This window comes from Coccidioides immitis (genome assembly GCF_000149335.2).
Source record: "Coccidioides immitis RS genomic scaffold supercont3.6, whole genome shotgun sequence".
NCBI classification, from domain to species: Eukaryota; Fungi; Ascomycota; class Eurotiomycetes; order Onygenales; family Onygenaceae; genus Coccidioides; species Coccidioides immitis.
In genome coordinates this window covers 3,078,109-3,089,149 of record NW_004504312.1, presented here as the reverse complement: position 1 = coordinate 3,089,149, position 11,041 = coordinate 3,078,109, and the positions used below count along the sequence as shown (strand labels likewise).

Here is an 11,041-nt window from a genome sequence, read left to right as displayed (position 1 = left end):
CACTTTTCGATCTCTTTCAATGCCGCAGTCGTAACTGCCCGGGTCACAACCTCTCTCAGCGCTAACAAACATGGCGAGAGAGAGAACACTCGCAAGAATCACGGTGAATTGCATTATGGAGTCTGAGGTCTAGTCGACAGTATTTTCTCTGAGCTACATGATCAGATACCTAGACTCGGAGGTAGAGTTGAGGCTGGCTTTACCTTTTAATCAGTCTTAGATGCTTCAGCTGGGCTATAATTTCTTCCTTGAAGTCAGCTGCTGTCTCTTTTATCTCATTGCAAAAACAAAAGGAAAAGGACCCAATTCTCGTTGTGGCCCATCATTATTAATTGTGCGAAACTGGAAGGGAAACGAACCTTAATTGCTGGGTGTTGAAGGAATGCCTTTGTTTTCTCCTGGTAGACGACGTCTCTGCTAGTGTTTAGGCTGATCAGGGAGGGGAACGGTGCTCCTTTTATACCCAACGCTGCAACTGAGGGATCCCGTGGACTCAGCTCGGTTATCACGGCGGTCTGTTGAGATGACCTTGTGTAGCTCCAGTTTTTTTCTCCCATGCTTCTGCAAATGGAAAAAATACATGGGACAATGTAGCACAAGCAATCTCTTTCACATACTAGACCTCTTGCATAAGCCTTCCCAATCAATGTTGATGTGCGAAGGACGACCTTGTTCACCATGAACCAACAGATGAAGGATTAGCGTCCTCTATGATATAGCCAGCAACAAGGATATGGCTGTTTGCATCAAATCGTCACTTCAATTGTAGGGTGGAGCTATCATTTCAAGGCTGTTGAAACCTGGTATAGCTCGATAAAGAACTCAATAAATTAAAATATAACATGGATCTACAACATCTGGAATGGTTACCTAGGTTTAGGAGTGCGGAAACCCACCACCATGATCGATCTTCCACAGTGCACAGAATATATTGTCCCTATCTGCTTGGTAAAGGAGCTTGAACTTTGGGACTTTCAGCAACATAGCTTCCACCACGACATTAACGTCTATCATACCCAAGGCTAGAAATCCACTCCGTTTGGACCTTGCTTTCGTTGATGGAGCCCTTATGAAAGCGATTGCAGACAAGGAATAATACGGAGTACTCTATCCATCGACAAACTTCGCACGAAACTGCAATTTGAGGATCCACCAGTGGGTCCTGCTGCGCCCGATGAGACTTTTTCGCAGTTAATTCACTGCATTTGTGTCCGCTTGAGTCGAATACGTTCCGCCAGGCGAAGCAATAGCCGGTGTAGTTCTGAGCTCTCGGCCCTTTTTTCCCAGGGCGATGGGACGGTCCAGCGCCAAGGCTCAGGGATACGCTGACTGGACTTTTTCTCTTACCTTCGCAATGCCCATCTACCCCTTGATAAGTGTCACGGACCACTGCCATGTCGGCTATGGAGGGCTCATGAAGGCCTCATTTATGTATATCGCCTATCGGCACCCGGCGCTCATTTAATTCTGATGATTTTTTCCACGACCGAGGATGCGTTTGAACGAGTCTGAGTATTAACACTTACCGTATACGCAGCATAACTCAAAAACGAGTCGGATACGTGCACAGGTAGGATTCGGGTTGAAACATCCAAAATGCGAAAAGAGTACATGTAAAGCGCAGTTGATGCTTAACCTTTAAATAGCTTCGTATTCGGATGTCAATCACTGGCGCATTTAGGCATGTATGCAACCGGCCATAAAAAGTCAGAGCTGCATTAAATTCCTTGCAGTATGCATGTGCGCATGCCATGCAGTCCCGAGAGTAGACATGGCCAAGAAAGAAAAAGAGACTGAGTTACTAAAAGAAGATTCTCCAGTCAATGGCGCTAAACAGAGCTGTAGACAACTATGATGAACTTGCTTCTTTCAAGCAAATCAGAAAAGTGGTACGGTTGTTTCAAAATGCAAGTGCCCAGAGAGCAAAAGACGCTTTGAGAACAGAGAAGAACAGGAAGGCTAAGTATCAATTGTCATCCGGAAAGGGATATCTCGTCACTTTGATGGCCTTCCTGCCTGGCAGCAGAGCTACAGTTCCCTGCTGTCAACAGCCGATTCGGCATGGATTTGTTTAGAATAGGATGTTCTATGTACCAGCATATCTGTGGCTACTCTAGTCAGTGGTTGATGCTACATCGACATGCACATGGACCTGGACGATTAGTATGACAAAAATATCCCACAGGAGATGGCCGCATTTCCGATAAGGTCAATTCTATCAGCTCCAGGGTTGCCAGGATGTGGGTACAAACATCACTGGTCACATTATGTTGACACAGGCAGAAGCAATGCAATGTTGATTGCCTTGGGGTACCCTGTTAGGAACTGGACTTTGATTTAGCCACTTTGAAGGATGGTCCCATGCACTGCACCCAAGCCTAAAACAAAACTGCAGTGACTGTTGAACAGTCCTGTCCGGGAGCCAGCGATTGATACTGTTGGTTTGCCAAGTGGTTAAAGTCTGGTCCGGCTGGGAGCTCCCGTGAGGTCCGGTCTAGCTTGGCACGGATAATCTATAATCCGTTACCGAGTAGATAGCATTTAACTGGGATAGGTTAGCTTATTAGCCACATAAGTGGCTGGACTTGCAAATGACAGCGGGAGCAACTTTTGTTCGCGCGAGGGACGAAAAGCATTCGAAGCTGAGCGATCTCTGAACAATGACAAACATGATCCTCAACCTTTCAATGGACTGTTTGGCATGATTTTTTGAGCTGTCATCATGGGAGCTGGTGCTAGTACGCCGTCTTCGACGGAGAGCACTGCCGCTCCGCCAGCGGCATCGTGTCCTGTCGACCACAAAGCGCGCGAAGTCTGGCTCTCAAAAAGCCAGGCATCAAGTCCTCCTCCACGCCCCAACCCCGAGGAAGTTCCATCGTGCCCGGTCGATCATAAGGCCCGTGCCGCCTGGCTTTCAACATCCGAAAAATCCACGAATCCCACCCCAGACCCGTCGTCCACTGACTCAAATGCACCACAAGTGAAGCTCCACAGACCCCTTTCCACAGACAGGGAGGTTAGCAGTATCCCACGAGCCTTATCCGGCCATTCTGAACAAAAACCGCCATCTCAACCTCCTTCGCCATATGCCCAGCAGTCATCTTCAGCTGCGTCACACTCTGCTCCTTCAAATTCCGAAAGTGAAACAGGCCATGATCAAACCACGGGCAACTGGGTCTATCCGTCTGAACGCCAGTTTTTTGAAGCCTTAATGCGCAAAGGAACTCCCACGTCTACAACCTCCGCCAAAGAACTTGCTACTTCTGTAGCATCAATAATACCAATCCACAATGCCGTCAACGAACGGGCTTGGTTAGAAATCCTCTCATGGGAATCTCGGGCACCTACTTCGGACCCGGGAAGTCGAAAATGTGGTGGTCCAAAATTATATTCATTCCGAGGATTGGGCACGGAAACTCAATTTTTGAGCCCGAGAGCGAGATTAAATGGCTTATTAGGCTACCAGCTTCCATTTGACCGCCATGATTGGGTGGTAGAGAGATGCGGTGGTGAAAGAGTCGAATACGTTATCGACTTTTACCAGGGGAAATCTGGGGGCGGCTTAGGATTGGGTACTAGTGGTCCAGACGGAAAGCTGAGTTTTTACCTGGATGTCCGCCCAAAGCTGAACTCATTGGAAGGGTGGAAAATGAGGATTGGCCGTTTTTTGGGGCTATCATGAATATCCCAGTGGCTATATCCTCGCAGCAGAAAGTCACTGCTCATGACATAAAACAAAGCATGTATGATTATTATTTATTATTATGAGAAACTAGGAAAGATATTGTATGATATGTAACACCAAATGTATAGAGAATTTCGACCAATCATAACAATACACTGCTATTATCATAAGCTGAGAACGATGACCAACTGAGAGGGAATCATAAAGCAAGCGCCGAACCCATATAACCATACAACACTGGCGGCCCCGGGGAAATGTTTCAACGTATCATCCGAGGGTCACAGCAAGGACGATAATGACTAGGACAATCGCTAGGATAAGCAGAAGGCAGCAAGCTTTATTCCTCGCGTTTTTCTGATACCTGCTAGCACTTCGTAGCTCCCTATCAGCACCACGCGTATCATCCCTCGTTCGCTCCACGTTCTCACTGATTAAGTCTAGCTGCCCTCCTTGTTCCCGGACAATGTGGGCGACGTCACGGAATAGCTCATTCAGTTCGCCCACACTCTGTTCGATATTCCTAATCTCTGCCTCGCGCTCGATAATCAGAGCATCCTGGAAATCAACTTCTTCCTGAGAAGCAAGCCGCGGTTGTTGCTCCTGTAATTGCTGAAGAGATTGTCCTTCCTGGGGCGATTCGACGGCAGCAGTTTCCTCAAGAGCTGACCGTGCAGCCGCTGCAGAGGCGCGCTGTTTTTCGAGGGCGCGGCGTTGAACGGATTGGAATTCTTCAAGAGTTGACTTGAATTCCGACGACAGTTTCTGCTGTGTCCATTTCTGCGCAGGCTGCGGGCACCAAACCCTGTTACTAGCGGTCTTTGCATAGGTTCGAGAAGGAGATTTATGCTTACAGTTATATCCTCCCATGTCTGAACCTTCTTCACCCCTTCGCCAACTACTCGAAATCCATCCCGGGTTTCCTCTAAGAGATCATGTATTCTTTCTCGAACCCGCTCGGTATCACGCTTTGTTCCAAGTAGACCAATCTGGTTTGACAATCGGGATATGTTTGAAGTCAATGTAAATAATTGATTTGACAGAGACTCCGTCAAGCGCTGGAAGTCGGGATCGTCATGGTATGATGCACCAATACCTGGTCCACCAGAAGAAGTTCCGGCTTCTAGCGACGAAAGACGATCGAAGGACATGATGTGAACTGAACCGGTGGCTTAAGGTATCCTCGAATACGATGTCTAACGAAAACAAAAAGGAAAATAAACGAATGAAGAGCGACTCGAGTGCTTCCTTGCAACTCCGTCCCCTCACCGAACTGGAATGGTGCCTTTGAAACCACATGATGTAACTAAGTTACTGCCGATTATGTCATCTCCAGTTTTGCTGTGCCACAGCTCGCATGTGTGGCCGGGCAACGAAATCTTGTGGCTGATACTTGAGGCTGTTGTTTTTGTTGCTTTTCGGGAGATGCAGCTTCAACAGCTTCTAATCAGGCTTGTACTGGGGCCATTACTCGGGTGACTTGCAGATTCGCGCTCCGGACTGGCTCAATTTCATTCTACATTTACGTCAATGATGAGATAACAAATACGCGCTCCTTTTATAAAGTCTGTCTGTCCTCTCTTTCATCTCGCCATGGCAGCACTCCCCGCCGTTATGGCAAAACCCTACAGGCGAATCTTAACGTCGACTCTCCATCGGAGATTTGTTCATGCTTCAGCTTCGGCTCTTCTTGTGTGTTACATCATATCTATTTTAATTGGCACCAAGGCGTCTCGTAAGGTTTCCGTTTCTAGCCTCATTTGGAAGAATGTGAGGACATGGCAGCTAACAGCGGCATCGAACCTTAGTTTTCTGGTCATGGTTTCCGCTAGGTTCTTGCGGGCTCCGAACACTGCTTCTATTCATTTCCAGCCTGTCGATATTTATTCTTCGCGTAGGCCAGCTTCACGTTGGCGCCCGTACGACAGTTTCGTCCTTTCAGACATGGCGGCAAACAATGTTTTCTGTAAGCCTGCTTCAAACCTTCGGCTGGTATCTATTCTCCGCATGGTGGTTTAGCGAAGTGTATATCTGGTCAGCTTCAACCGATGCGGAACTAAACTGGGTGAAACCAGGAAGGTTGGTGAACCCTGAGTCTCTACCAAAGCACCCGCCTGACAGATCCGCCTAGGTCCTTTGAACGGGCACAACTCAACGAGAGACCAATATATCTTCATTCCTTTTACTTCCTCCTCGCAGTCACCCAGGCGACCTTGCACCTATATTATGATTGGGATGAGCTTGTCATTCCAGTGGCTAAACCTTCCGATAAGTCTGACGACCGGCGAACTCATGCACTGGAACCACTACTGCCTCGTATCGCGAGGTCGCTCCAAGAAATAGTTCGCCATGCTGCCGTCCGAAGTGGAATAACCGCCGTTGTGGGACCGTTCATTTACGTGATATTTTTGAGAAAACGGGCGTGGAGTTTCACGCTCTATTTTGCAAAATTATTCTGGAATTTCCCAAGATCGGCAGAAGAACCTCCCGGAATTATACCGCCTTTACATATAACATTTTTGCTACGGTCAGCAGTGTCAGGCATGTTGCTTGTTGTATTGTGGCAGATGTCAAATTTTTTGTTTTCGGTATTCTTAGGTCGAGCGCCGCTCAAAAAGGGGCTGCCTTTAACGAACGATGCGAAAGATCCGAATGGAAGTCTTCTCAATGGCTTAAAAGCCAAAAAGGCACCAGTTCTTACATTTGCTTTGTGGGAGCTATGTCTTATCAGTCAACAATTTCCTGATCGTCGGAAAGGAATTTTTAGTGATATTGACCGCGAAGGTGGTTCTGCGTGGAGTCAAGTATTTGATGCGGCTTCGGATGTTATTAAAGGAATCACCAGACGGGTAACGCAATTCCAAAGTCCTCTACCAGCTCCTACAACCATTTCCGCCCCTGAAAGCAAAGAAATGAAGCAAGCAACAACAGACAACCACTCATTGCAGATGTTACCCCGTCTAGCTGCCGCACCGAAAGAAGATAACATTTTCCTTGCTATGCCAAAAGGAAATACGAGACCCGAGAGGTTTGAAGCCGCCTTTGGCTCTGTGGCCAAAAAATACGGCCAAAGCCCTGATTGGACCCCCCCGGCCAAAGCTAAGGCACGTCAAATTTTCGACCGAGCTTCAGCGATGGTGCTAAGCCCAGAACAAAAACAAAGAATTGCTGCATCTGCACAAGACTTAAAACTGCTTACGAATCCAACAGCGGGTGCCACACCAGCTGGGAGCCCATCGACCATTCACCCGCTCTTGCAGCGCTTTTTACGTAGTCCCTTTGGCATGCCGTTCCGGAGGCCCTATCAACGACGCCTGCGTGAAGTCGTTCTGGGATCACCATACGACCAGGTTGCGCCATTAATTGATGCAACTGAGTCTCTCACAATGCTTCTTGTGGCCAGCTTGGCCGAAGATCAATTTGGAAAGGTGCAGAACGATGTTCCTGCAGTGGTGAGACTCTTCACGGAGACAATTCTCGCCCTTGAGGCATTCGTTGGCGAAAAGGGCATGAATGTCCACTGGACAGATGTTGATTTCCCAGTCAATGCTAATGAGAAGACAAGGCGTAACGCACGGAAGGTGGATGAAGTCGAACTTGTGCTCTCTTCGTTAAAAACTGGACTATCCAAACTTTTAGCTACTTTCCGACTTTACCTTCGAGAAGTGGGTGTTGTAGGAAAGGACCTTCAACTCGCCAGGCAGGCTGCTGGTCTATCAGCGATGGATTAATTGGTGTGGCATTGTCTCGTTTCAATCTCAATTTTTATTAAAAAGCAAGGTTTTGGCAAGGTAGCGGGCGTCGAATAGATAGTTTTTTTCAAAGTCTTGGGTGTACTAGTAAGTGACGATACCAATGTTCCATTGTATATATTACTCTAGCATTTATTTGGGCCTTACAACTTTCGCACAATATTAAAAACTAGATTTTCCAGTTCTACAAGAGCACGATGGCCATCTGCCTAATCCAGCAATACGGAGTACTCAGGCATGAAAAGGTTGACGCCAGCCGCAGTCCCGATACTGACCAAAAACCGCCGGCTTGTTGCGATTCATCCAGGCCTTTTCTATTTAAAAGAGAGAAAGGAAAAAGAAAAAAGGAACTTGGAACGCTTTAAAATGTCGTACAGGGTGCCTTTTTTCAATCTCAAAAAAAGCTTGTCGCCCAACCCATAACTCGCAAGTTAGGCAACAGCAATATAAATCCGCACATGTCCATCATTTTGAAGTGGAAAAAAGAGAACAACCCGCAAGAGACAGTTGAGGCCCGTGTCTCGAACCTTTCCAACCCCCAGTTCTGATCCCTCCATGCCCTGGCTCGGAATCAGGCGTTCCCCATCACTGCGCTTTGGTTTCTTATTTGACTTATACCTACCTAAGACCAAAACTCAATGCTTAACTTTTGACGAGCGGCCCTTTTACTTTTATTTTTTTGTAAAAACATTTATCTATTAAACTCATACAGCTGCCTTCGGGAGTACATAAGCTCTACCGATATAATGCTGCATCTCTCGGACTCATTTGTTATCTCGGCTGGCACCGTCGCCATTGACATATTCAAAAACGTTGTACTCGTCCTCTATTCTCCTAGTATCCAGAAATATTTCCTTCCCAAAGGTCGAAAAGATATCCACGAATCTCTGCATGACACCGCCGTCCGCGAGACACTCGAAGAGTCAGGTTACGCAGTTAAGCTCCTCCCGCACAAGCTAGCCACAAACGCGGTACACGCACACCGGCTTCCCGAGAGAGATCCGGTTGTAAATAGCACGAGTACAGATCCTGTTTCCGGGGCGCAAGATGTGGCTCATCTCCCTCTTGCTGGTTGTTCCGCTGCTCGTCCTTGCCCCGCTCCTCCTAGTACTATTGTTGGTCGGGATAATAATCATCCTGTGTGCGGCCATCAGCCTGTATCTGCTTGCGCTGAAAGCACTGGCATACCTCAGCGGGAACGATCCACCGGGCATCTGGAGCCTCTGGAATGGCATATAGAACCCATTGCAGTTCAACAACGTGCCTATCAGCATTCCTACAAGTTGATTTTTTGGTACCTAGCGGAGGTGGATTCGGAGAAAGCGCCAATAGAGGCGCCGCGGGAAGCGTGGGAAGATTATGAAGTCTGCTGGGTTCCGGCGGAGGAAGCGGCGGGGAAGGTGACTATGGAGGAGGACGGAAAAATCATAGAATGGGCACTGGAGGGGGCAAGGGGGGTTAAAGCGGAGCGGAATGTTGGCGGGGTGCCGGCGGAGGCGTGATCTTAATTAACGCCTTGGGGCTAGCCGAGGCCTTTGGACGAGGTATATACCTACGTATCGTGCTGTGTATGTATGTACATACACATATACATACCCGCCCATGTAAATAGGTAATCCGCCGTTGAAGCGAGCTGGCAATGTTGTTGTGTAGACAGGAGGTCTTCGGAAAATGATATGGAGAATTCTATTCTTCTAGGAAGCCTGCAAGGAGAACCCGACGCTCTTCGCCTTCGAGGCGCCAAATGATTGAAGAGAAAGACGGAACACAGTAAAGGTTCTCAGTGTGTATATATCTCATCTTCATGCGGTTGCAAACCCCCCTCGCCCAACGCCGAGCCAGCGAAACTAACAATCCAGGTTAGTCTGTATGCAATAGTCTCTACAACAGCCCCCTCTCTTCTTCGACCTTATTTCCTTGTACTCTCATGCTTGGAGGCATTCTTATCCCCGCGCCACCACCCGCCAACCCTGCTATCCTAATTCCAACGTCGACAACATCGACCCTAGCCCGGGCCAGCGCGATTGCCGGCACAACCCATGTACCACAGCTGCATCGCATACCAGGCCAAGCAAATTTTCCTATATTTGCGCCACATGTAGCGTTGGGACAGACGAGCCGGCCAGCTAGAGGGGACTCAGATGGGGTTTCCTGGGCGAGCGGGTCATCTGTGGATGGGAAAAGTGAGGGCCGCATCCAAGTCAGCGGGTGGAGGAAAACGTGCGCGCAAGCAGACGAGAGCTGGGTGGCTTCGGGCTGAGATTTAGTTGTATATTGTTGCTGGGGTGTGTCATGGGGGATGATGAAAGGTAGGGCTGCTAGTTGGCGCCTAAAAAATGAGTTAAGAAGGGCGGGAAAGGTAACAAAAATATTGCAGGGGAAAGACATCACATACCGACATTTCCGACACCTCACTTCCACCCCCTTATCGTCACTGTGGTTAGCACTCTTAGCCTTATCTTCAAACCGAACTTCCTCCAACTCCGGACCACGCCCGCATGCTACACTTTCCTCCACTGCTCTCTGATACAGCCAGCGCTGATATATTGGATGATTCTCTACACTTTCAGGGCATCCCATCTCATGATACAGCTTCAATTGTTCCATGAATCCATCATTCGGCTCGCACATCTGTCGAGTTTCACGGAGGAGCCTGAGAGCTTCATGTGGATCAATAGCAGTAGGATCTCGATGGAGTAGAAAGGCTATGCACACTGTAGCCGACCGAGACTTCCCCATTGCACTATGCAAAACGTCAGTGCGTGGACTCGAGGCAGCACAGAAAATCGACGACTCAAGTGGTGACTGTCACGTGCAATAAGGGGGATTCTCGAGGCCAGAGAGGAAGGATGATCTTCGGACTGGAGATCTCTGATTGGGACAGTGCGCCACACAGCATTCCATGTTACACAAGTCGCAAGGCGACGAAAGTTTGTGGGAACACAGGAACTGCTGTATCCAGCCAGCCAAATCAACGTGGACCGAACAGTCTCTGTGGCCAGTTTCTCATGCGGCCAGGGTATCACAAAAACACAGCCATGGGGGAAAAGAGATCCGCAAAATCAGAAAAGAGGAAGAAATGACAGGGAGTTGTCTCACCAATGGATAAGAACACCACCTCCTTGCTCGAGACCTGAGCGGATGAATGCATTGGTAGTTGGGAAATGTTGCAAAAGGTCCTCATCACTGATGTCATCAACGGCGATGTGTAAATGTCCTTGAAAGGATTTAAACCGATCTTTGTCTACGCCGCCGCGCATTACTGTCACGACGTGAGTGATGTTTGCATTTCTGAGGGCGAGCGTGTTGCTCAGGGACATAAAACTGTAGGCACATTTTAGCTATGATTCACAACCGGCGAAGTCAAGGCCAAGTTTCAACACTTGACGTGACCCGTCAGAGGGCCAAAATGGAAGGACGAACCCGCCAAGGTAGAGATTATCATTTCCAATTTTGCTTATCGACATTTGGCGGTGTCGAACAGTATCAATAGCTCAAGTTTTGTCGGGTGTGATCTGCTTTGAGATGCGGCCGCGCAAACCCAATATCCTAGGACGTGCCGTGGGATGCGAATGACGGGTCTGAGTGAGTGAAACAAAGAGGTCTC

At 48.3% G+C, this 11,041-nt stretch overlaps 5 protein-coding genes across 5 annotated transcripts; 3 read left to right on the top strand and 2 right to left on the bottom strand.

Annotated features, from left to right (window-relative positions):
- The first annotated feature begins 2,602 nt into the window (after positions 1 to 2,602).
- CIMG_04155 (cytochrome c1 heme lyase) lies at positions 2,603 to 3,860 on the top strand. Its single transcript, XM_001244713.2, has one exon. It carries the CDS (start codon positions 2,723 to 2,725, stop codon positions 3,680 to 3,682), a length of 960 nt encoding a protein of 319 aa, XP_001244714.1. The 5' UTR covers positions 2,603 to 2,722; the 3' UTR covers positions 3,683 to 3,860.
- On the bottom strand, positions 3,736 to 4,946 carry CIMG_04154 (SNARE domain-containing protein). Its single transcript, XM_001244712.2, has 2 exons — positions 4,537 to 4,946; positions 3,736 to 4,471 (listed from the first exon to the last, which is right to left on the bottom strand). Exons 1-2 carry the CDS (start codon positions 4,831 to 4,833, stop codon positions 3,953 to 3,955), a joined length of 816 nt encoding a protein of 271 aa, XP_001244713.2. The 5' UTR covers positions 4,834 to 4,946; the 3' UTR covers positions 3,736 to 3,952.
- A 206-nt stretch (positions 4,947 to 5,152) lies between these two features.
- On the top strand, positions 5,153 to 7,575 carry CIMG_04153 (nuclear envelope protein). The gene is made up of 3 exons (XM_001244711.2): positions 5,153 to 5,417; positions 5,491 to 5,761; positions 5,814 to 7,575. The coding sequence occupies exons 1-3, from the start codon at positions 5,276 to 5,278 to the stop codon at positions 7,411 to 7,413; spliced, it is 2,013 nt and encodes a 670-aa protein (XP_001244712.1). The 5' UTR covers positions 5,153 to 5,275; the 3' UTR covers positions 7,414 to 7,575.
- A 305-nt stretch (positions 7,576 to 7,880) lies between these two features.
- CIMG_04152 (uncharacterized protein) lies at positions 7,881 to 9,152 on the top strand. Its single transcript, XM_001244710.2, has one exon. The coding sequence runs from the start codon at positions 8,181 to 8,183 to the stop codon at positions 8,934 to 8,936; it is 756 nt and encodes a 251-aa protein (XP_001244711.1). The 5' UTR covers positions 7,881 to 8,180; the 3' UTR covers positions 8,937 to 9,152.
- On the bottom strand, positions 9,098 to 10,969 carry CIMG_04151 (dual specificity phosphatase). Its single transcript, XM_001244709.2, has 4 exons — positions 10,858 to 10,969; positions 10,534 to 10,758; positions 9,830 to 10,177; positions 9,098 to 9,763 (listed from the first exon to the last, which is right to left on the bottom strand). The coding sequence occupies exons 1-4, from the start codon at positions 10,899 to 10,901 to the stop codon at positions 9,316 to 9,318; spliced, it is 1,065 nt and encodes a 354-aa protein (XP_001244710.1). The 5' UTR covers positions 10,902 to 10,969; the 3' UTR covers positions 9,098 to 9,315.
- Positions 10,970 to 11,041: the final 72 nt, after the last annotated feature.

Bases quoted from the DNA above. Each gene is read 5' to 3' on its own strand.
- CIMG_04155 (XM_001244713.2), top strand. From the start codon at position 2,723: ATGGGAGCTGGTGCTAGTACGCCGTCTTCGACGGAGAGCACTGCCGCT.
- CIMG_04154 (XM_001244712.2), bottom strand. From the start codon at position 4,833: ATGTCCTTCGATCGTCTTTCGTCGCTAGAAGCCGGAACTTCTTCTGGT. The intron at 4,472-4,536 runs GTAAGCATAAAT...TGGTGCCCGCAG, and splicing joins AGACATGGGAGGATATAACT to CCTGCGCAGAAATGGACACA.
- CIMG_04153 (XM_001244711.2), top strand. From the start codon at position 5,276: ATGGCAGCACTCCCCGCCGTTATGGCAAAACCCTACAGGCGAATCTTA. The intron at 5,418-5,490 runs GTAAGGTTTCCG...ATCGAACCTTAG, and splicing joins AATTGGCACCAAGGCGTCTC to TTTTCTGGTCATGGTTTCCG. The intron at 5,762-5,813 runs GTTGGTGAACCC...AGATCCGCCTAG, and splicing joins AACTGGGTGAAACCAGGAAG to GTCCTTTGAACGGGCACAAC.
- CIMG_04152 (XM_001244710.2), top strand. From the start codon at position 8,181: ATGCTGCATCTCTCGGACTCATTTGTTATCTCGGCTGGCACCGTCGCC.
- CIMG_04151 (XM_001244709.2), bottom strand. From the start codon at position 10,901: ATGTCGATAAGCAAAATTGGAAATGATAATCTCTACCTTGGCGG. The intron at 10,178-10,533 runs GTGAGACAACTC...CGTTTTGCATAG, and splicing joins GGTGGTGTTCTTATCCATTG to TGCAATGGGGAAGTCTCGGT. The intron at 9,764-9,829 runs GTATGTGATGTC...CTCATTTTTTAG, and splicing joins GTGAGGTGTCGGAAATGTCG to GCGCCAACTAGCAGCCCTAC.